Source organism: Misgurnus anguillicaudatus, chromosome 7, assembly GCF_027580225.2.
Source record: "Misgurnus anguillicaudatus chromosome 7, ASM2758022v2, whole genome shotgun sequence".
NCBI classification, from domain to species: domain Eukaryota; kingdom Metazoa; phylum Chordata; class Actinopteri; order Cypriniformes; family Cobitidae; genus Misgurnus; species Misgurnus anguillicaudatus.
The window spans coordinates 36493633-36516500 of NC_073343.2; the positions used below are offsets into that span (position 1 = coordinate 36493633).

At 38.2% G+C, this 22868-nt stretch overlaps 1 protein-coding gene across 3 annotated transcripts in view; it reads right to left on the reverse strand.

Moving 5' to 3' along the window:
• LOC129418352 (cysteine-rich motor neuron 1 protein) overlaps window positions 1-17127 on the reverse strand; it is a 28340-nt gene extending 11213 nt beyond the window's left edge. Inside the window, exons 1-7 of one of the 3 annotated variants that reach the window (XM_073869849.1) lie at window positions 16522-16994; window positions 12461-12622; window positions 12133-12300; window positions 5237-5476; window positions 3059-3238; window positions 1122-1325; window positions 22-155 (exon numbers count right to left, since the gene is read on the reverse strand). In XM_073869849.1, coding sequence (XP_073725950.1) covers window positions 22-155; window positions 1122-1325; window positions 3059-3238; window positions 5237-5476; window positions 12133-12300; window positions 12461-12622; window positions 16522-16834 — 1401 coding nt within the window. In that variant the 5' untranslated portion in view covers window positions 16835-16994. Of the gene's footprint in view, window positions 1-21; window positions 156-1121; window positions 1326-3058; window positions 3239-5236; window positions 5477-12132; window positions 12301-12460; window positions 12623-16521 lie in introns of all 3 variants that reach the window. The other 2 variants (XM_073869847.1, XM_073869848.1) reach the window with 2 other exon arrangements.
• Between the last annotated feature and the right edge of the window lie 5741 nt (window positions 17128-22868).

A 22868-nucleotide genomic window follows, 5' to 3' on the forward strand; every position in this document is an offset into this window, starting at 1 on the left:
GTTTCTCACGAGTTTATGTTACTCATCGCTGACACACTGGCACAGAAGACATCCGCTGCGGTCCCGTTGGAAACCGAAAGGACAGTCGTGGCCGGACAGAGAACAGTTCTTCAGCCGAGGACAAATCACAGGACTAACGGTCTCATACGAGGGCTCTAGATGAGAGAAACCACGAGACATGGAGATGACATCACACCGAAATTTCACTGGGCTAAAAACTCAATCTGAATAATGATAGAATATTACAGCCAACTTGAGTTTTTGGTTTTAAATAAAGAAAAGGGGAATTACTGCAAAACATATTTCAGTTGAATTTTCAACAAATAACTTCACAAGGATTCCATAATATATAAAATTGTGCCGTGAGAAACAGCAGTGCTGGGAACAATGCGTTAGGATAGAAAATAAGGTCATATTTGATCTAGTGTTGACTTTTCTTCTTTTAGAGCAAAGTTAGAGACGCTTTTGTGAAACAAACAGCTCAGATGTTTCGTGTTTGAAATGAAACGTTCAGCGTGTTCGGCTCATCTGTTGTTTGGCGCAGATTGTTTAAGTCGCTCCTGGGGTCTAAACTGCATCCCAGCGCAGTTTTAACTGCAAACAGAAGCCTGCGGTCTGCAGCCATTACACATAAACGCAGCTGCAATTATCACGCAGCGATGCGCCTTATCTGACGACTGTGATGAATGAGAACAAGGTTCAAAATGACCTCATGAGCGCGAACAAATACACGCCTGTAAATACGGCTAACACTTAAATCCACAGGACCCTCGCACGTGCAGAATTAAAAAGGTGCGAGTGTTTCTTCTTCCAGAAAATAATCGTCTCTAATTAAAGACAGCAGGTGGCTTCCATTTGCTTGCTCGAAACAGTAAAACTTCAAGCTTTGTAGCCTATAGACGCCTGCCGTTGGACACTACTGAGGGAATGTAAGCGGCCTGCAGGATTTAATTGGCTGTGTGTGAGCGTTTCAAGACACTTCAGCTGTTATTGATTTCAACTCTGGATCTGCGCTTCACCGTAATAATACAACGAGAACTTCTAAGCGAGAAGCAGTCAATGGATTTGAGAAAGGTTTTATGGGATGAAAGCTCCCAGGCATAGACACAAAGTATCCTTACCTTCACAGAACGGACAGCATTCTCCAGCGATCTTCACCGGGTTCTGACAGCTCAGTTTGCAGGCCATGGCGGTGCAGTGCGGTTCTCCATCCACACACTGACAGAACGTACAATCATCTTCCTTCCATTGTTCTTCATGAGCTCTCAGTTTGTGGTTCAGCCAGCAGCTCGCCTTTGTGCTCTCCACCGACAGAAGCTCCACATCTGTACAGAGAATCCATTAACATCCTGATCAGATGACTCGACCAACAGTAGATGTCTGATGAATGTCTACTGTATAAATCTTCATTTTTTGGATGGGATTTTAACAGGTTCTCCCACATATGTGTATTAACTTCTAGGCTCTGAAACTCTAACAGAACAGAAATCATCTAGAACTGAACCTTTGACCCAAAGCACAAAAACAATGAATGTCATTGACATCCACAGCGATCATCATGTTCTGCTGCAGACCTGGACGCTTGTCAGGAACTCTGTGTTTGTTGAAGTTTTACTCAGCTGTATTTCTGTCTTGAGTTATCATCAGCTGGACAAATACACATTGTTTTATTTGATTTAACTCAACACAGTCAGTGTGAGATGAAGCATCACCTGCTCTACAGTATGAGTTCAGGTAAACACACAGATGTTCATCAGACATCATTACTATAGCATATCTTTAAAATAGACAGCTTTTATATTGAAGGTAATATTGGATTAGTGGTTAATGATCTGGGTTGGTAAGTGAAAGGTTATAGGTTTCAATCATGAACTCTTATCACTGACCTGTGGACAATGGACAACATGTCAAACACTCTTTATACTTTATCTTGTACCACGGGTCTGTTGAATGCTTTATTCTGATTGGTCGAGAAATGTTGCAGTGCTCTTGATTATTTTTCTGTAAAGCGCACACCTGACCTGTGATGTCTGTAATAATCGTGGTATAAAAAGAATAATTGACTCCGGTCCCTTGAATTTTTTCAAAATAATGCACATCCGCTTCACGTCGTGCTGCATTACCACCTTGGGTGTGCATTATTTTCACATAATTCAACGGCCCGTCATCAATTATTCCTTACTCATTACGCGGCTCTCTAAACTGCTTGACTCTGATTGGCCAGTTGTGAGATTCCAAGGTTCGTTTTTTTTAGATAACTACCGTTCAAAACTAATAACACACAGTAACCCGGATGCTCCAAATGATTCTGACAGGTACATTTAATAATATACACAAAATGAAATATAAATATGTCTTTTAATAACATATATGACATTATATTTACAAATGATTAAACCAAATAGTGTGTTCATGACATTTGAACATCTTGTCTTATCTTAACCCTTTCCCTGCCAGTATTTTCTTGTGATTTTGAACAAAAGTTTCACAAAATACCTTAAAAAATTGTCTTTTATAAATATATAAACATACAATATATCAAATGAAAGAACAGACCCTGTGCTTTCAAACAAACAAATGTTACCTCTTTTTATTACCTCTTAAATATGGGAAGGTTTCTTCAAAAAGACCAAATTTTGGGCAAAAAGCTGTGATAATTTTGCAGCAGAATTATAGATTACTGTTAAAACTGTCATTGGCAGGGAAGCATTTTATCTTAATTGACGAGATAACTCATCAATGGTGGGGAAAGAGTTAAAACCGAAAGTAAACAGGTTTTCCTCACAGAAGGTCTCCAATCATTAAAAATAAAATGAATGTAATAAAATATTTCAAATCAACTTACTTACCTTACTTATGCGGCAGTCAGTTGGTTGTTATTGTGAAATAAACCCCTTCAATGCTATAAAAGACCTGTTCACACTGTCGGGGCTTATTTCTGCAATAACCTGCTACCTCTATATTATCCCTTACTTGTATGTATATCTGATCACCTGACACTAATGATTGATTGATCAAAACAGAAGCTGAGGTTTATAAATGTAAGAAAGTTTCTGACCTGTACAGACGGGGCAACATTCACCCTCAGGAACATAAAAGTTCTCACAGTCCAGTTCAGCACATTCAGCTTTAGAGCAGAACGATATCCCACCTCGACACTGACACACCCAACACGGGTCCGTACGATACACATCACCTTCTGAATACTCCTGACCATTATAAACACACCTGGAGGAAACTAAGAGTGAGAGAAAGAGAGAAAGGGGTATCAATGTTAAGCCAAATCAAAGACTTTCTTCATTATAACCTTTTATTATTCTCATTGATTGATCAATTATTTGCTATGAATTATAATGGTAAGAGATTTAACTCCTCATTAAATATATAAGAGCACTGAGAACACACTTTTCCCCTATCAACCATGATGAATATTATGAGCTCAGCAGTTTTATAAAGCCTGGGGCGTTGTGTCCGAACATCACTGCCAACTTCAGCTGGAATTCTCAGACATGGCATCTAAAGGCGTCTATTACTCGTACACAAACACAAACGCGTGAGTTTAACGAAAAGCAGCGGTTCAAGTGTAGTCTCTGCTGATGACAGACGGTCACAGCGTATCGACCAACGGTAACAACGAAAAACAACCACCGTCTCTGAGCTAACCTGAAGATGAACAATAGCTGCTTCTGACACATTAAACCTCAAAAAATCTTTCAGGAGAGAAATGTTATATCCCACAGATCACAATACCATAACAAAAACAAAAAAGAGAATCTTAAAATCAATTCTAAATCTAACAGGAAGTCAATGAAGAGAGCCCAAGACGTGAATGATATGTTCTTACTTTTGAGTGCCTGTTAGCAAACGAGCAGCAGCATTCTGGTGAGGGAACCCTGACTAATGCCTACATACAACCCACTGCAGTAGTCAAGATGAGACGCGAATAAAATGTGTATAATCCTTTCAAAATCTTGAAGAGACAGAAAAGGTTTAACCTTGGAAAGTTGCTTTAACTGGAAAAAAAATATTTTTAATGACTGATTAATATATTTGCCCATTTGAAAAATATCAATTAAAACAACCATGTTTTTTGTACGGGCTTCACAAGTGATTTTAAAACACCCAAATCCCGGTCGAGATCCCCACAAGCACCCCCTTGGTTAAACAATATAACTTCCATCTTATTCTCATTAAATTTCAGGAAATTAATAGTCATCCAGGCTTTAATTTCCTCAAGACAACACAAAAGAGGCGCTATCACATTTATGTTTTTAATGTCAGGTATAATTGTGTGTCATTTGCAAAACAGTGGAATACAATATTATACTTCCTAAGAATAAATCCAAAATAAAGGTATATATATATATAAAACTAAATAGGCCCCAAAATGGAGCCCTGGGGTACCCCAAACCGGAGACACAGAGAAGGGGACTAAAAATTGCCAAGACAAACAAAAAAAATTCTCCAAACCAAATATGAGCAAAGCCACTCCAACACATTAATAAAGTTAATTTTATTAATAATAATTTGTTTTTGTGGTTCTGTTGTTTCTATATTCGTGAAAAGCTGCTTTCTTATAAAGTATACATTTTAGTAAATAAACTATCTTATATATACTATCTTCATAGTCAACCGCACTGTTAGTGAAGTGCACAAGACTAACAGTCAGATATTTGCACACTGCTCAACATAATGTTTATCAACACTTATTGGTGAACTACACTTATGATGCCTATAAAGTTCAATAGGGTGAAGAGCAAAACTACAGTCACTTATTTTTTCTCTCTCACACGCACACAGACACAGAGCGTTGACCTGTTGAACCATCCCATCATTCTTTGCTTCTGTTCATCTGAACGCTTCATAAACTCATCAGAGCTTCGCCTTAAGTCCATTACTTCCAGGAGACAGAACACATTTTCCACCAGGATAAGAAGCAAAAACAAAGGAATTTGGATTGTTGGTAAAACGGGGAATATTTGAGGTCAACCGAAAGGCCTGATCCTACTGACTCCACCCCTTTTTTACACCTCATCACTTCCTGTCTGTTCTGTGTCTCACACCTGCAATATGAGGCTCATGTGGTCACGTCTGGTCGAGACATGTTTAACATACTAAACATTCACTGTTTAAACTACTGAGCTTACAAACAATGAGAAAAGTCATTAAAACTGACAGCTTTGGAGGTGAACGGGTGATGGAGAGTGATTTAATAAGACCAGCAGTGAGTCTTTACCTTTTTGACAGGTGTAGGTATGACAACAGTTTCCGGGAGCTCCGTTGGGCTGTGTGAGCTGTACGACTCTGTGAGCGCCGCTGCAGTCGGGTGGAGACGGGCATGGGGCACACGTACATTGAGCAGGTAACGTAGGACAGCATTCATCAGGTGGAGTGTAGATGTGTGTCAGTACTGAATCAGACGGGCACTCAGGGGTGGACAGAGGTGGACAGCTGATATCAGCACACTTCAATTTCTCTGAGACACAAACATACAAAGAACATCACTCATACACCTCATCAACACTTTACATACTAATGCTGCCTTCTAGACAACTTGGGTTTAGGATATTTCCCACCTCAAAACAGTAAATAATGTCTAGATTAAGTTACATTACATGTATTTAATAACATCAAAACATTTTAAGTGACATTAAAAGAGCGCCATTACCGAGTTGAGGTGGGAAGTATCCTAAATCAGAATTTTTCGGGAACACAGCATAGTGCGAAATTTTCGGATTTAGGATATTTCCCACCTCAAACCTGGAAATAAGCATCTGGAATGAATGGCACTTAAAGTTGGATAGTGACCTCTAACTTAGAGAGACAATTAGGGCCAGACTTCCCAACAGCTACCACCAGCGCAAACCATCATTTTGGCATGAAATAAAGTCTGTCAGGATTGACTAAAGACACGCTGTGGATCATTAGCACTGAAAATGTGTGGTCTAGTTATTTTTGCGACTGGCCTTACTGCATAAGCATATCTAGGAGTTTCCCTTTCAGATGCAAAATTTATGGGAGGAGATTATTTAAATGAGTCACGGAACATGATTTCCTAATGTTTGCATGTGTGATATTACTGCTATTTGCACTAAACCTTCATCTTTTGTCCAGTATACAATAGCAGAGATTTCACACCCCGCATGTTCAGCTGAGATGTCTGTGGTGCTGAACTCAAGCGCATCAGGTGTTAGTAGATCACCAGCACCTCATCAGCTCTGCTTATTTGCGACCCTAAACTAATTTGCGTTGATCATTATGAAAATGAGCTGTTGCGCCTGTGGTATTTAATTTGCTTGTTTTTAGTAAATAACCTGCAGATATTAGCACTCCCATCTGCGCTTTTTTGGAATTGAACTCTTGCACTAATTTTCCCCGTTAAGTAAATCTGGCCCCTAATGTCATTTAAACTTCCAAGCTACCTTAGATGAAAACATAAAAACAAACGTCTAAGTATTTCACATTTACATCCACATCATCCAGGAGTCACAGCAGGTTTACCTCTGACAGTCTCACATGTGTCAAAACTGATCAATGAAGACAGAATTTTAAGTATTCAAGGAAGAAAAGCCAACCACAAAAAAACATGAAAAGCAAAAAACCTCCAACCAGAATCTACTGAAGAAGTGACAAACTAAATGAAATAAAGGGCGTCATTGAGTTTCATAACATGAGTGACATCTACAGTAGAAGTAAGTTTAACTCTCTTCAACCCGTTAACCTGATGACCAACTGAACATTCAGCCAATCACATGTCTCAAATCTCCTTCCTAACCCAAACTAACTGAAAGAAGATGAGAGAGTGAGTGTAGAGATGATGTGAGCGGTCCTCATGAAGTAACAGAACCTGAGGTGTGCTGCTGACTGAATAGAGGGGTTGTGTGAGCGACGTGAACGCTGGAAACGTGACGAGTAGAACCGAGCCGGCAGAGTTACTGTATAAATACGGCGGTAGAGTGAAGTATCTGTACTGTACTGTTTGCTTTAGTCTGACTCCGCACAAAGCCAACATTGATCAACTTCCTCACTGAATATTGTCATAGAGGAAACGTTAACGGTCGAAACACTTTTCTGAATTCAGTTCTGTACTGCAGTTAAATGATATTGAATACATTCAGAAAGCAGCAGATTATCCAGCTCTTAAACACAGTACTACACTAATACTGCTCATTCAAGTTTAACAATTACCATAGCAACACCTCATTGCAGTACCATGTAAATACCATTATAAGTGTAAAGTTGTTCTGTGTTGTTATGGTAATAGGGGTGGGCGATAAACCGGTAGGTATGATAAACGGTAGAGAGGTTACGCGCCCACGTCACGTTGCTGTGCACGTGGTCACAAAAACGTACCATTTATACACGTATTTAAGCACAGCAGTTGTTTTTAAGCTATTGAAACACAAACAATAGAGCTATATGCACACACTGTATCTGTGTGAGAGGAGCATTTTTGGCGCTTTATTGGCCTAAATACACATATGCGTCAAAATTCATGTCTTTGAAAGTATCCCCATAAACACGACTATTTTAGTTTTAAAGCCGCCATGAAACTAAAGTAGCGATTGTCTTATTTTCCCCGTGGTAAAACGGCTTCTGAAATGAATTAAAGCTACTGCTGAACTTGAATTCATCCATCAAGATCTGATTAGATCGTTTAAAATTGGGTCATGTTGCTATTTGTTAATCGCTGCGATGATTTCTCGGACCCCGCCCACCTGCCATACCACATGACCGGAAGTAAAGAGATTTGTGTTTTGAGGAGGGGAGGAGTTTGTGGTTTTGATTAAAGATAATGAGGGCACATTTGTAAAAATACCACAATATTCTAAAACAAATGACCATTTTTTATTTCAATTTCATTGAGACTTTAAGAGAAAGTAAACAGCTGAAAAAGGAAACGCATGTGTAACAGTTGATTAGATCGGGCTTTGGTCTTAAAGGGGAAGTTACCTCATTTTTCTCTTGTCTGTCACTCGTGTTAATCAAACAGCAGTGAGAGAAAAACTAAATCACTTTAATAAGATATATAATATACATAATTATTAATTATCCTTATTTCATCACTGACTGCTTATCTTCAGGGAGTTTTTCTTTTTTATGCTTGCAAGTTTTTTTTGTGAGAATTATGAAAATTCTGCGGCATTAAAGATTTTAATTACATAAAAAAACTCTATTATGATACATATCGTTATCATTATATAAAATGAATCCTATATGGTGATATAAGATTTTGGTCATATGGTACTATAGTATTTCCATCATCTTTTTGTAGATAGTACAAACATTTATAAGAGAGACTTTCTAAACTGTCAAATATGTTTTATGAGAAAAAGATCCTGGTAATCTCATGTGTCTTCTCTCCAGTATCAGATGAGATCTCTTACAAATCTTACATATTAAAGTCTGCAACTGAAAGTATACTTACTCTAAATATAAGATCTAAATATATAAACTCAAACGTTCCTCGTCATCTTCATGATTAAATCATCTACACATTGATTTGATATTGTTTATATTCATGTTATACTGTGTGTCAGTGTATGTTTGTATGATCAATGCAATCATTTCAAAACCTTCTCCTTGTCATTTAAATCTCCAGATGGTCGTATGCCAGTGTGAATGTATTTGACAATCCAAGAGCTTCAGTCTGGTGCATCACATTCACAATGAGAGCGAACTCAACGGCACAATGTCGTCTGTCGTCTGGTACTGAGCAAACTAAAGCAGAAAGACTCCATCAATTCAGACGTTTTAATGGCTTAAATGTCTCACGGCAGAATGGCGTAACGTTATCGAGCGCCTAGCAACGGCAAAACCTCGTCTGGACCGCACACACGAGGGCGAACCCTCGAGGGCAGCGAGACGCGGGCCGCGGAAATTGGTTTTGTAAGCCCAGAAAGACTCTTTGTCAACAATGCGTCTATCTAAGATCTCGGTCGGTCTTTCATGAAAGTGAAGCGGCTCTTTGTGAAGGTGTTTTTCTGTTTGTGAAGGACACAAGGGCGGCAGTCTTCATTCACAGCCTCTCGTGTTGACAAGCAGGGTTTTACTCATGGAAACAGTCTACAATGTGCACTCTGTTCACAAACTGACTTTGGAAGCTTGTCAGATCTAAACAAAGGCGTCTCAGTACAGCTGCCCCTCTGTGGCTCTTTTTGGGTAAAGCTCTCTGCTTTTACATTCATTTTCTTAGGAGAAACAATAAGCAGAGGAGTTTTAATCATCTAGTACTGCACTTTTGACTCATTATCAGTTTTATAATGAAAGTAAAAAAATAAACATCACAGTACAGAGAGCTAAACCATATCAGATGAACTGTTGTAGAAGAATCTTAAAGCTGTCAATTCAATAATTGATCCTTTTTAAGTTCACCAGCATTTATTACTGCAATAAAAGAAAACTAATGTATGGTACATGGCCAAAGTGTTTTACTACAGTAACCATGGTTTAACAATTGTTTTTGAAATTTTGCAGTAACCATGTTTTTTTGTAACTGTTAGGGTTGTTAAATGGTAAAATATGTTATTCCCGTCCTGTTATTCTCGATTGCAACCTATGTATATATATATATATATATATATATTACGCCGAGCTGCATGTACACGTTGGATTCGCCATAGATTGTTGTGTGTATTGTTTATGGATTGTTTTTAGTATGATGGTGTGTGATGCTTACAAATTTTCATGTTGCAGAAAAACTGTAATAAACTTGAACTTTGATATTTGGATGCCAATGTAGGTATGGAAAGCTGTGACCATTAATAATGATGCAACATCTGACATTGTTAATGGTGTGTTTGTGTTCGGTGCTGCTGCACTAATGTTGCTGGGAAAGATGAGATGTATACAGTAACGTAAGACTTGGTTCTGTGGTGGTTCTCAAGCCCATACAAAAGCAAACCGGTTCTTAATAGGTTCGCCAGTGGAACCAACTCTAAACCAGCAACAGCACTAGCTGTTAACCAGCACCCGGTGGGCATATATGAGATCATCAGTAGAAGACAGCTGAGCAAAAGATCAGAAGACCTTCAGACCACCACATCAACACTACAGCAGACACATCTGCTCATCAGACACAAACAAATCGCTTCAGTAAGACATCTTCAGGGCTTTAAAAACACCAGATTCATACATTTCTGAAGACAAACATTACAATGACAAAATAAATCTTTCAGTCTTAAACATCACAAGAGTCTCAAAAGCATTAATGTGGTGTGTGTATAAAAACTACCCATTCTCTTTATTATCTCCATCAACATCACTTAAAACAGATACCTGCCCACGTGGGCCGTCTCTGTGGTGGAAACCTGGTTTACAGGGACAAGTTTATTATATAAGTTACTGTTACTGAAGCGAACGTTGATAACAAACAGACATTCATACCCTCGGTCGACACTCCTGCAAACAATCTAATGATGTACAGATGTGTGCTTGAGTAATCCACACACACACACACACACACACACACACACACACACACACACACACACACACACACACACACACACACACACACACACACACACAGATCTAAACACTGCTCAGAATGTTGTTTACTGTATTACAGTGCTCATTTCTGAACTGATGGTGTGTTTGACACATCCAGTATGAAATAATAACTCCATAGAGGTTTTTACAGTGAACTCAAACAACATTTAGCTGTAGATCTCTCAAACAAGCTTTTTATCGAGCGCTCCTCTCCTTATTCAACTTCAGTTAGTGTGTAATGTTGCTGTTTGAGCATAAAAAACAAAGATCTGCAAAAGTTACATGCTTTATTGGGACTACAATGCATTTCTTCTGTATATTCCATATATTGACCAATCACAAGAGAATGATCAATCAGACCAATCAGAGCGTTTTGGGAGGAGAGAGGCTTAAATACACAGAAGCTAATATAGAACGCTTCAGACAGACTGGGTGGGAAAAGTGTTGCAATAAACTGTAAGTTAAAAACTTATTCTAGTAGTATACACATCAAAAACTAAATCAAGACTACACACAGTAACAGGACGCCTTTAGAGTCAAGCAAAAGTCTAACATTCCTATTTGATCCCAATTACCATACAATGCATTGGCCTGTCGAATTATAAATATACCCGACTGTACTGTATAATAGATCAATGTCAAACACATCACTGACTCTCATCATAATAAACCAACACATGAGAATAATTCTGTGTTCAAGGCATAAAACTAATGATCTAAACAAGAGACGCTGTGAAAGCCACTAATCTCAACAAATAGTAAATGTCATTGAAGTTTTTCTTTAGCACGAGACGCCGTGTCTGTAAAGCTGTGTGAAACAAAAAGTTCTAATCAAAAAGGTTTTATATCTGTTAAAGATGATGTTGTGTGACACACAGTCTACACTCGGATGGAAATTATAAACTAAAACTGTAAGTTTCAAACACAAAACTAGAAATTAATCATCCAATCATATTTACAGCTGAAACTGAATCTGTCATTTAATCTTTAAAATGTATTAAATATGATGAATTTTCATAGCTGACTCCTGCACCTCACAGGCAAGCTCCTGTACCTCATGGGCACAATAACCCCCTTATGGGCAAGGGGGCACGCTACCCCCTTATGGACAAGCATCTGTACCTCACGAGCACACTACCCCTTATGGGCAAGGTCCTGTACCTCACGGGCACACTACCCCTTTTTGGGCAAACTCCTGTACCTCACAATCATGCTTCATCTTATGGGCAAGCTTCTGTACCTTGCGGGCACAATAACCCCTAATGGGCTAGCTCCTGTACCTCATGGGCACGCTACCCCTTATGGGCAAGCTCCTGTACCTCATGGGCACAATAACCCCCTTATGGGCAAGGGGGCACGCTACCCCCTTATGGACAAGCATCTGTACCTCACGAGCACACTACCCCTTTTTGGGCAAACTCCTGTACCTCACAATCATGCTTCATCTTATGGACAAGCATCTGTACCTCACGGCCATGCTACCCCCTTATGGCAAGCTTCTGTACCTCACGGGCACAATATCACCCTTATTGGTACACTCTTGTACCTCACAGGCACAATATGCCCCTTATGGGCAAGCTCCTGTACCTCAGGGGCACCATACCTTCCTTATGAGCACACTCCTGCACCGCACACACATACCTGCTGCTTGTTGACACTGACTGCGGTTGTTGTACGTGAAGTGATCATAGCAGCTCTGCGATGAACAAACACAGCCTTGAGACGTCAGGTTACAGCCTGAAAACATGCACGCCCCATTTACAGGACCTACAAACTTCTCCTCGTGTTCGTGATCATGACGATGAGACCCTAAATGATAGAACAAGAGAAAGAGAGCGAGATAGAGGTTCAAACATTGACATGGATTTAGATAAATGTAAGATTTAAATCACTTTAAACAATGTGACAAGATTTTGTCTTTTATGTGACTTTTAACAGATTTGAAAACTGTGATTGAACCGTGTCTCACCTGTTCGGCCAGCGTGGACACATGCGTCTCTGTTTGGATAGCTGAACGTCCTGATACACGAGTGTTTGGATTCACACACACATTTATCGTTGACACGATCACAGCCGCTCACCAGAGAACAGCCAACATCTTCCAAATCTGCATCTGTACCATCAGGTACCACTGTGAAGAAGAGAGCGTCGCTATGGTAACTCAGACTCATTTGTCAGGCTTGTTTTGGCTTTGTCTCAGCTGTCAGCATGATTTGTTTGCTTTCGTTCCACAGAACGAGGCTAAAGCAGAGACCGGGTTGTTTTACTCTCTTGCTACTCAAACAATGTCGTGACAGAGATGAGATTAAATAGAGAGCAAACTGAGGCTCAGGATGTGTCTGATGAGACAAAGATTTCTCTCGAGTTTCAGATTATATCTCAACAAAACCCTTCAAAATGTGAAGATCTCAAAATCAACTCAAACTTTTCTCACAACAAGTTCTTTCAATTTTCATAGAAGCATTTGAGACAAAGTTGATACTTTAACATAACTAAAGAAAACTCCTGAAAGAGCACTCCAGTTTTCTTTTAGTAAGGGTTTACGAGCCAAATCCCCTGAGAGCTTGACGGGAGACGGTGGAAGATGTGGAACCCGGTTAGGTTTTGTTTATTCACATGCAGCAGGCTGGGGGGTCTTAAAAGAACCTATAGGAACCAGAGGGGGTTCTGCAGCAGACGTGGATATTCAAGACTTATTCAACACACATGCGGCCGGTGGAGAGATTGATGAGACGGACACACAGAAAGCAGACGTGAGAAGCTCCGGGAGAGAAACTAGAGCTTTCTCTTTACTCTTTACAGCTGGACACAGAAGACTCGGTATGTTCAGAGGCTTCTCTAACAATAAAGACTCACGATGACCGAGTTCTTACTATCACAACTGTAAGAGAATGAATGGGCAAAGTGGAACACAAATCATTTTCTCTTGGAAGAATCTGATGTAAGTGGAGCATTGAGATCTCAGACTTCTGATCGTGCACTTGATGGATTTTGGCAGACTGGAGTATACAGTGAAACACTAGAGACACATGTGTGACATAACTGGAGCCTTTATTTCTCTGGATTTACAGAACTGCAGGGTAAAACACAACTCGCCGTTTTATAGTGACCACATTCTTAGACAGAAACCAATCCTGAAGGCGAATATTGATGCATTTGGCACAGAAACGTCACATTTCGTCTCGCACAGACTGGGCCATGACAGACTTTAGAAACCACCAACTTTTCACTTTGCCAAAACTTTCTCTATTGTTTCCTGTCACCTCAACACCGCCAGTGGCTTTCCATATGAAAACTTCCTGCGAGGATATTTTCACACGACGACCCCAACTGGTTTTTTGAGCGGTGTCCACAAAGCAGAGCTGTTTTAGTCTGCGGATCTGAGTTCAGTTCTGTTTGCATCTGTTTGTATTAGATAGAGACAAGACTTTGTGCTATAGAGCATCAGATTAATCCACATATCAAACTATAGATGTACTTGAGCTTTTATAGTCCTGCAGTCTCTAGAGTCAAATCAATGTGTGTTCTTGTTTCCCTGAGGTTCTCTGATAAGAGTCTTAATATTTAATCTGTTTTAAAGACTAAACATCAGGGAGACAACCTTGGCATCAAATGAGCTGATAGCATTACTAAAGAAAAACCCTTTAGACTTTTAATCAGCAAACCACAACAAACTATAAAAGTATGTGAACTTTAGCACATGTAGATCAAATAAATGAAAAAAACAAAAAACATATTCCTATACTAAATACACAAAAACTCTACACGAAAGCAAAGACATACTGTAATATTTAAGGGGAAATATCATGAAAATCTGACTTTTTCCATGTTTAATTGCTATAAATGGGTCCCCAGTGCTTCTAACAAACTAGAAAATGGGAAAAGATCAACTCAGTAACTTAGTTTTGGTAAACAATTCTCTGCAAGCATGTGAAAAAGTAGCTCATTGAAATTTGGCTCCCCTTGTGACGTCAGAAGGGGATTTTATTATAATCTGCACTATCCAACCACAGCACTGCCATTTATCACAGAGATCAGCTCATTTGCATTTAAAAGGACACACCTAAAATGGCACATTTTTGCTCACACCTACAAAGTGTCCATTTATAAAATGTTATAATAAATAATGATATTTTAAGCTAGAACTTCACATATGTACTCTGAGGGCACCGAAGATTTATTTGAAATCTTAAAAAAGTCTGGAGAAATGTCCTCTTTAAACATGATTTATATCTGAGGTCTGCTGGATGTCTTCTTCAGTCATGTCTGAATATAAAAAGCCTCATTAAAGACTCCGCCATTAAAATCATGAATAATGTATGATATGCTAAAGAGAGATCCTTATAATCCACTTCTGAGAAGATCAAATCATTATTTAAACCAGACCTTCCACTGACCTCTCAACCCTGCAACACAGTGAAACCCTGTGACCTGCTCAGAAACAAACTCCATTCATTCAGATCTCATCAGTGCTCACAGAAATAAAGAAACTCAATCAAAGACTCAGTCCCTTGAGATGAATTAGCAGAGACCTCACAGAATGAAGATGAAGAGCAGGTCAAACTGAGCTCTGGGTTTTTCTTCACCTCAGTCCAGAGCACTTTGAGTACATAAAGCAGATCACTTTAAAAATAAACCTAAACGATCATATCAGAGATCAAATCACTGCTACAACAATCAGCAGAATTCAGTGGCTTTACTAAATGAAGTGAATCAATGTATTCAGTTATTTGAGCTTCAGGATCATTACATTTCCCATTACAAACCAAACCACTGGGCAATGAAAGGTCAACTGAAATGTAACAGAGCCTGACTTTACTAACCTGCCTTCCTTAAGTTTTACCACTAATAAAAAAATCCTATGGCGTTAAATTTACAATGATGTATTTGGCAGACACTTTTATTCACTAGAAGGTTTATGTTATTACAAACTGCACTACAGAATCACATGTACGGTGTCATTTACATTGATGCATTATCGCATACAAACACGCCAACATTCAGACTTAATAACACTATTGAGTCCAGAGTATTCAGCTTCTCTGCCCCACCTCACATCCATCAACTAGACTCTCTTCATCAATTCAAAACACAACTAAAAACTGTTTAGATAAACATATACTCTATCCTTCACCATATCCATCTTGATTTTAGGGTCTAATATGTTTTTTTATTAGTTTAAACTTGATTGATAAAATATTTTCATTTTTGTTCTTTAAGCGGTGTCCTTGGGTGCCTTGAAAGGCTCCAACAAATAAAATGTATTATGATTTCATCCAAAGTGCCACACAGTGCATTCAGGGTATAAATTTGTTCCATGAGATTGAGCCCACAACATTTCAGCTGCTATAACACTCCGAGCAACAGGAATACCAAGAAGATAGAAAGAAAATGTGAAGTGGTCGTGCTTGCTGTGGCAACATCCACCAGTTTCTCCAAGCCACAAGTGAAATGATCCAACCTCCGTGTCTCTATGATGTTCTGAAGCAGAGATATAGGCTTTTTTAATCGGTTGCTAGGGCACCTCTGTTTGGTTGCTAGGGAGTAAATTGGCATCCACCAGTGATTATACTCCATGCAATATGTAAAATGATCCCCTGTGTCTCTATGATGCTGATGGAAAGATAAAGGCTTTTAAAATCGGTTTCTAGGGTACCCCTCTTTGGTTGCTAGGGAGTAAATGGACATCCACCAGTGATTATACTCCAAACCACAAGTGAAACAATCCAACCCCTGTGTCTACCATGTTCAGATGCATAGATAGGCATTTTTAATCAGTGGCTAGGGTACCTCCGTTTGGTTACTAGGGAGTGAGTTGGTATCCACCAGAAACCGATTGAGCAACAGGAATACCAATGTCAATATTATATTATTGGAAATGTACCATTGGATAACCATGGTCTTCGTTTAAGTATACATAACTAAATTATGAATGCTATTGTAACGGAACATAAAAGTCATTTTGACAGACGCACGAGGATTGAAGATCATTCTAGACGCACTAAAGATTATTGAAAGATTGATACTTACCTTTACAGACACCTGCGGCAGGTATAAGTACCGGTCCGGTTCCGTTTAAAGCCGTGCAGGTCAGTCCGGAGCCGCAGTAACCCAGAGTCCAGTCTGCCCCGCCACACAACTCCAGCTCCAGCCGAGAACACTGATCGCAACACCCGCACGGGTCACGAGCCAGAACCCGACCCGAATCACACCCGAGCGGACTCAGCCGCGGGCACGAGCGCAGGGAGCACGGCGCGCATTCATGAGCCTCAATAGCACGAACGCAAAACTCCAACAAAGTCAAAACCCACAACAAACTCTTAATATACACACAAAGAAACATTCTGACGCGTTTATCGGATATAAACTCTCCAGTGTCTCTCACATGGACATACAAACGATCAAAACCATCCAAAAAATCCCAAACCCTGATTATCAGACTTTTGCAGGTAGATGAAATGTAAAAGAAAACTTTTGCGTCACGATCCACGCAGTAAAAGCTGTCAGTGAATTAAAGCTGTTAGAGTGATAATGATGAGGATGATGATGATGATGTCCGTGTTAGAATGTATTACTCAATCTCTGAGACTCAAACTGAGACGCCAAACATGCGATACACAGGGAGACACATCAAAGACACGCCCTCTCTGTTGATTCTAACCAATCACAGACGCGGAGAAGAGGGCGCGCGCTCAAGCAGAAGGATCGAACAGACCCAATGAGATTTATGATTCATTCTTCACATACAGATTCACACAATGTTCATCATCAATGTTTAAGTGGTAATTATTAGTGACGAGTCTCAGAATTTAGTGTAACTTTACATCCAGACACAGAAAGAAGTCTGGAGTCTACCAAATAACTACTGTCTCACCAAAGAAGTTAAAAATGTTACTTATAAATTGTTTCATTTAATTTATTCATTGAAAAAAGTTGTCTCCAGATTCATGGAGGTTACTTGTTTTTTCAGCAAATTGGAAGTAGAATCCATAAAATATTTATTTTATCAATGTATTTTTACTCAGTCTTTCTGGATTGATGTGGAAACCTTGACATTCAAAGTCACAAAATGCGATTATTTGGTAAGGATATGTTTTTATATTATAAAAGTAACTGTGTGGAAAAAGACAAAATGGAGAAGGAAAAAATGAGCAAATAACAAACCTACCAGCATATTGTTCAGAACAAAACTAAAGCATTATGTGGAGACTCTTAAAAATCTTAGTAATAAAAATCTAAATGAATGTATATATTTTTTTAAACCTTTTCTTTTATTGATTTATTGTAAAATATCCCCAAAGAAAATGCAGCATAAACTTAAAACAACTTTGTTTTGCAAGTCAATTCAACCTACTATTTTAAGTTTTGGCTTAAAAACGTTGACATAATTTAAAATCAAGTTGAAATTACTAACATAAAACTAAATGTTGATTTGCCAAAAGTGCTGCACATTTTTACCGGTCATGTTATTGTTTATTGTTTATTTTTCCTTTGATTTAATCCATTTGTAGCTATTTTGAATGTAATAATAAGCACAATGTGATCCTCATTATATGTATGCAATGTTCTTGTTCTATAATAAAATAAAAACATCCAGAGACACAGATCTCTGCTGAATTCACCGTATGATGCTTCTTTTAATCTTTATCCATCTGCTGAGAGTGGATTTCATTCATTAAATCTTCAGAAACATCTGCATCCAACACAAAATATATCAAAACTCTCTCAACGTGATCCTACATTTTACTCTGTAAATAAATAAATGAATGAATGAATGAATTAATGAATGAACATTATATTGTCATTATTCTGTATGAGCCAGACTGCAGTAATCAGTGTTGATAAATGAAAGTGTGCACACATCATGTAGTGGAAATGAGCTGTGCATTACAACACATTCATCTCTCACACTATGTGCAGCAACATCACATCAGTGTCTTTTCAGATTTCTGCCAAACGTTCTGGCCAAAAGTGAGAAAATCTGAATTATGGAGATTTATTTGAAGAAAGTGCTCGCACTAAAAACGACTTCAGGTTTAAAAGAAGCATTCACGTCATGGCATGTGTGAGCAGCAGTCACTTTAGCCTTGAGGGAGTTTGTTTTACTAAACAGTAATTAATGAACCAAACATACGAACGCTTTATATTTATAGTGAATTATTCAGTATGAGCAACAGTAATAATCTGCCTGAAGACTTCTGTTAACAGTCTCCTGTGCTGCATGACCCCGTGACCCCTGACACAGAGATGGAAACTTGACCCTTCACATCAACAGAATCTAAAGAGGTCAGAGATCAAAGTGTGTGAGTCTGACATTACTGCAGTGAGATGATAACCGTGTGTCTAACGTGTACAGGCGGTCGAGTGTTAAATTTGTGTCTCAGTGAGAGAGAGAGAGTAAAGGAATTTGAATCAGTTCAATTCAACTTTATTTCACAGTTTACAAAGCAGCTTACAGAAGGCCGTCGTCCCTGTTAGAGGTTTGATCTGGACTGGTGCTGGTGTAATCACTGGGGGCTGATGGGCATCCTGACGTAGAAGTAGAAGAGCAGATAAAGAAATGCATTACTTGCATTTAAGTAATAAGTGACTATGGGCCGTTAAATTATTTGAAAAAAGAATGCACACCCAAGGTGGTCATTGTGCACCGGATGTGCATTATTTTCAAATAATTCAAAGGACCGGAGTCAAAAATTAGTTACCACAGACATTGCTCTTGTGGTTATTTTAAGACATTTCACCAGACACTCACTGTCTGTAACCACCATGATCTTCCCATAAACATTACAACTCAATTCATAGAAGACATACAATCATCTTTACTGTCACTGATCTCAATTACAACATATTGCTATTTACTTACTTACTTGCTTACTTACTATTTAAACGCTTTAGCTCCTGCTGATTTAACAGGTCAGGTCAGTTGTGCATTTATCAACAAATAATGCATACATTTCTCAACCAATCAGAAAAAAGTATTCAACAAGGGCAGTTGTAGCCTAGTGGTTTAGAGAGTCAGGATTGTAACCTGAGAGTTACTGGTTCGAGTCTCATGGCCGGCGGGTTGTGTCTGTGATGACCTTGAGAAAGGTATCTTACCCTAATTGCTCCCCGGGCGCTGGGATGCTGCCCACTGCTTTAGGTGTGTGCTCACAACTGGGATGGGTTGCATACTTGACAAGCTTTTCACTTTCACAACAGCCCTGAGATATAAAAAATGATAGATAATTTATAAAAGAGTGAATAATGCAGGATGCATCATGTGTGTGCTTGTAAATATATTCAGAGTGTCTGAACAGTGTCAGGAAGGCGTTCACAGTTTAGGTGCCAGCTATGAAAAAGCTTCACCTCATTTGTTTAATTTTGGTATCCTAGGAACTACTAAGTCTGGAGTTTTGCACTCTTAAAGAGCATGATGGAGTGTAGTGTGATAAAAGATCTGTTAAATCAGCAGGAGCTAAACCGTTTAAGGCTTTGTAAGTAAGTAGCAATATGTTGTAATTGAGATCAGTGAGAGTAAAGATGATTGTGTGTCTTCTATGAATTGAGTTGAAGTGTTTATCACGGTGGTTACATACAGTGAGTGTCTGGTGAAGCGGGCGGCTGCCAGCGCTCAACATGAAGTGGGTGATCATGTATGAGTCTGATAGCTTAAATCCTCCGCTTATCTCAGCAGAAGAGTTTAAAGATCTCGGGCTGAAGGCTCGGAGTGAAGATGTTTCCCAGAAGCCCTGATTCCAGCTCTCATGTATACATCAAGTTCATGTACCTGAAATATGAAACCATGTCCGGTTTACCCAAAATCACAAATGACATTCAAATGGAAAAAAACGATTGATCTGATATGTTAGAGCTTTCCAGGAGGATTTGAAGGCAACGTGTGAATATTAGTGTGTTGCATACTAGAGTATACTCTGTACTGCCTACTGTTGTCTAAAGTAGTATGTAAAAGAGTATTTTCATGATAAAGATTTCAAACAATAGTATGTTGGATAATCCTTCATTCAGAGAAAGTCCACTTATTACATGATGTGTATGACATACATGCTGCAGATTGATTGATGTTAGTATTATTATGCCATTTTAAACTGAGCAAAAGTGCATTTCAAACTTGATTTTTTTATCTATTTCTAAAGTAAATGATTATACTTTAATCTTCAAATAAATGCATTTGCGCTGATGTGTTATCTCAAACCTTTATTGTCAGGGTTTATCACCTTAGCACAGCAGTATGTCAATGCCAAACAAACACAAACAGCTTGTCTTACACACATGCACCCTAACAAAAGATAAATCAAGTTTTCATCTGTTTTTCTCACAGTTGACCTGAAACACAACGAGTCAGAGAGCGTTTCTCACCGTCTTAACATGTTTTCTTCTCAATGAGATCTTGTGTTGTATAACTATACAGTAATGATTGAAAGTAAAAGTTTAGACACTGAAGTTTAGCAGAAGAGGATCACAGAGGTCACAGCGTATAAACTCATCGATTGTGATACTCATCCTCACTGATATTATTCACAAGAACCAAATGTAGTATTATCCCTGCTGCTCATGATAGTGGTCTACTCAGCCCCGGGCCGTGAGTTAGTTAGTTTGACATGTTGAAGTGTCCGTGTTCACCTCACACGTGTCAATGTTAAGTGTCTAATCTGTTCATCTTTTTGATGTGTTGATGAAAATTCCTGAGTAGATTGAAGGTCAAAGAAAAGTTTCTGAGCACCACACCTGTCCTGATGTTAAACTCTCAGTAACGCCTGAAGACAGAATCACCGCCCGGCCATAACTGATGTTTCAAACGCTTGTAAACAGTCGTAGGGAATGTGTACGAGATCAGTAAAGCCTCAGGTAAGATCCACAGCTGTGCTTCATCTGCTTCAGGAATGTCAATCGTCTCATTTCAGGACGGTAAAGTCTCTCTGTAATGTGACACTGAGATGATGATCATCCTGAGACTGTCCCATAACTTCTTGTGTTTATAACACTAAATTCATTCATTCATTTGTGGTTAGATGATTTAAACACTTTATTTTAAAATATTTTTGAAATCCATTCCTGCTTAAAAAAATCACACTGTAAAAAAAACTCGGTTTTAAGTCAATTCAACCTACAGTACTGTCATAAGTTGGCAGAAAAGTTGAGATTGTTTAACTTCATTTGTTAAGTTAAAGTAACATAAAAAATATATGTTGATTTGAAAATGCAGCATTTTATTTACAGTTTAAAACAGTCTAAAGTAGTTTTGTGGTCGTAGCTGCTTTCCCTCCACAGTCTCAGAATCTGACGGGTTGACGAGTATCCAAAACTTTCCCACAACAACCAGTCCAGATCAGATTAACCAGAGGAAACCAGACTGGTGACCTGCAGCTACACTGGTTCAATTATTCCATTATCATCATTTGATCCTCACATCACAGATCCTCTCTAGAGAAGATTTACTTGTGTGTCTGTAACGCCACCTGCTGGTGATGATGAGTATAGACGCAGAATAACTCTATAGCAGTCAAACAGTACATACAGGTGTGTGGTCAGGTGTGACTAATGTTCGTAGTTTCACTTTAGGATCCATGAATCATCAAAGACATACATTTATTTTTACTTAAACATCCTATACAGCAAAAAAAATACATTTCTCTAGCCTAAAATATGTTTTAAATATAATACATTTTGTAGAAAGTAAATGTGAAATTAAATGTGAAAATATATTTCATTTTAACCCTAAATATATTAACATATATTTCAAATTGAATTTCAGAAGCAACACATACATTTATAATTTTACAACACATATGGCAAAAATATATTTTTGCTGGACAAAATATTAAAGTTTATAAAGCATGTATTAAATATAAAAATGTAAAATAAAGCATATTTTTGCAGTTGAAAACATTAATTTTTAACCTTAACAAACCAGGATTGTAACAAGTTTTGGTAACACTTTACAATAAGGTTCATTAGTTAACATTTGTTACAGTCTTTATTAATCTTTGTTAATATTAGTTAATGGAAATAAAGCTGTTTATTGTTTGTTCATGTTAGTTCACAGAGCATTAACTAACGTTAACAAGATTTTAATAAAGTATTAGTAATTGTTAAAATTAACATTAACAAAGATTAACAATTCTGTATAAGTGCAGTTCATTATTAGTTCATGTTAACTAATGTAGTTAACTAATCTTAACTAATGAACCTTATTGTAAAGTGTTACCAAAGTTTTTTTTTAAAATGCAACATGTATAAAAATGCTTTCAAATATATTTATGTTTAAAATACATACAAAAATGTCCAAAAATGATATTGGTACAAAATATATTTCAGCACATGAAATACACAGCACAGCTTTTTTTTGTATATTTTGAAATATATTTAAAATTACA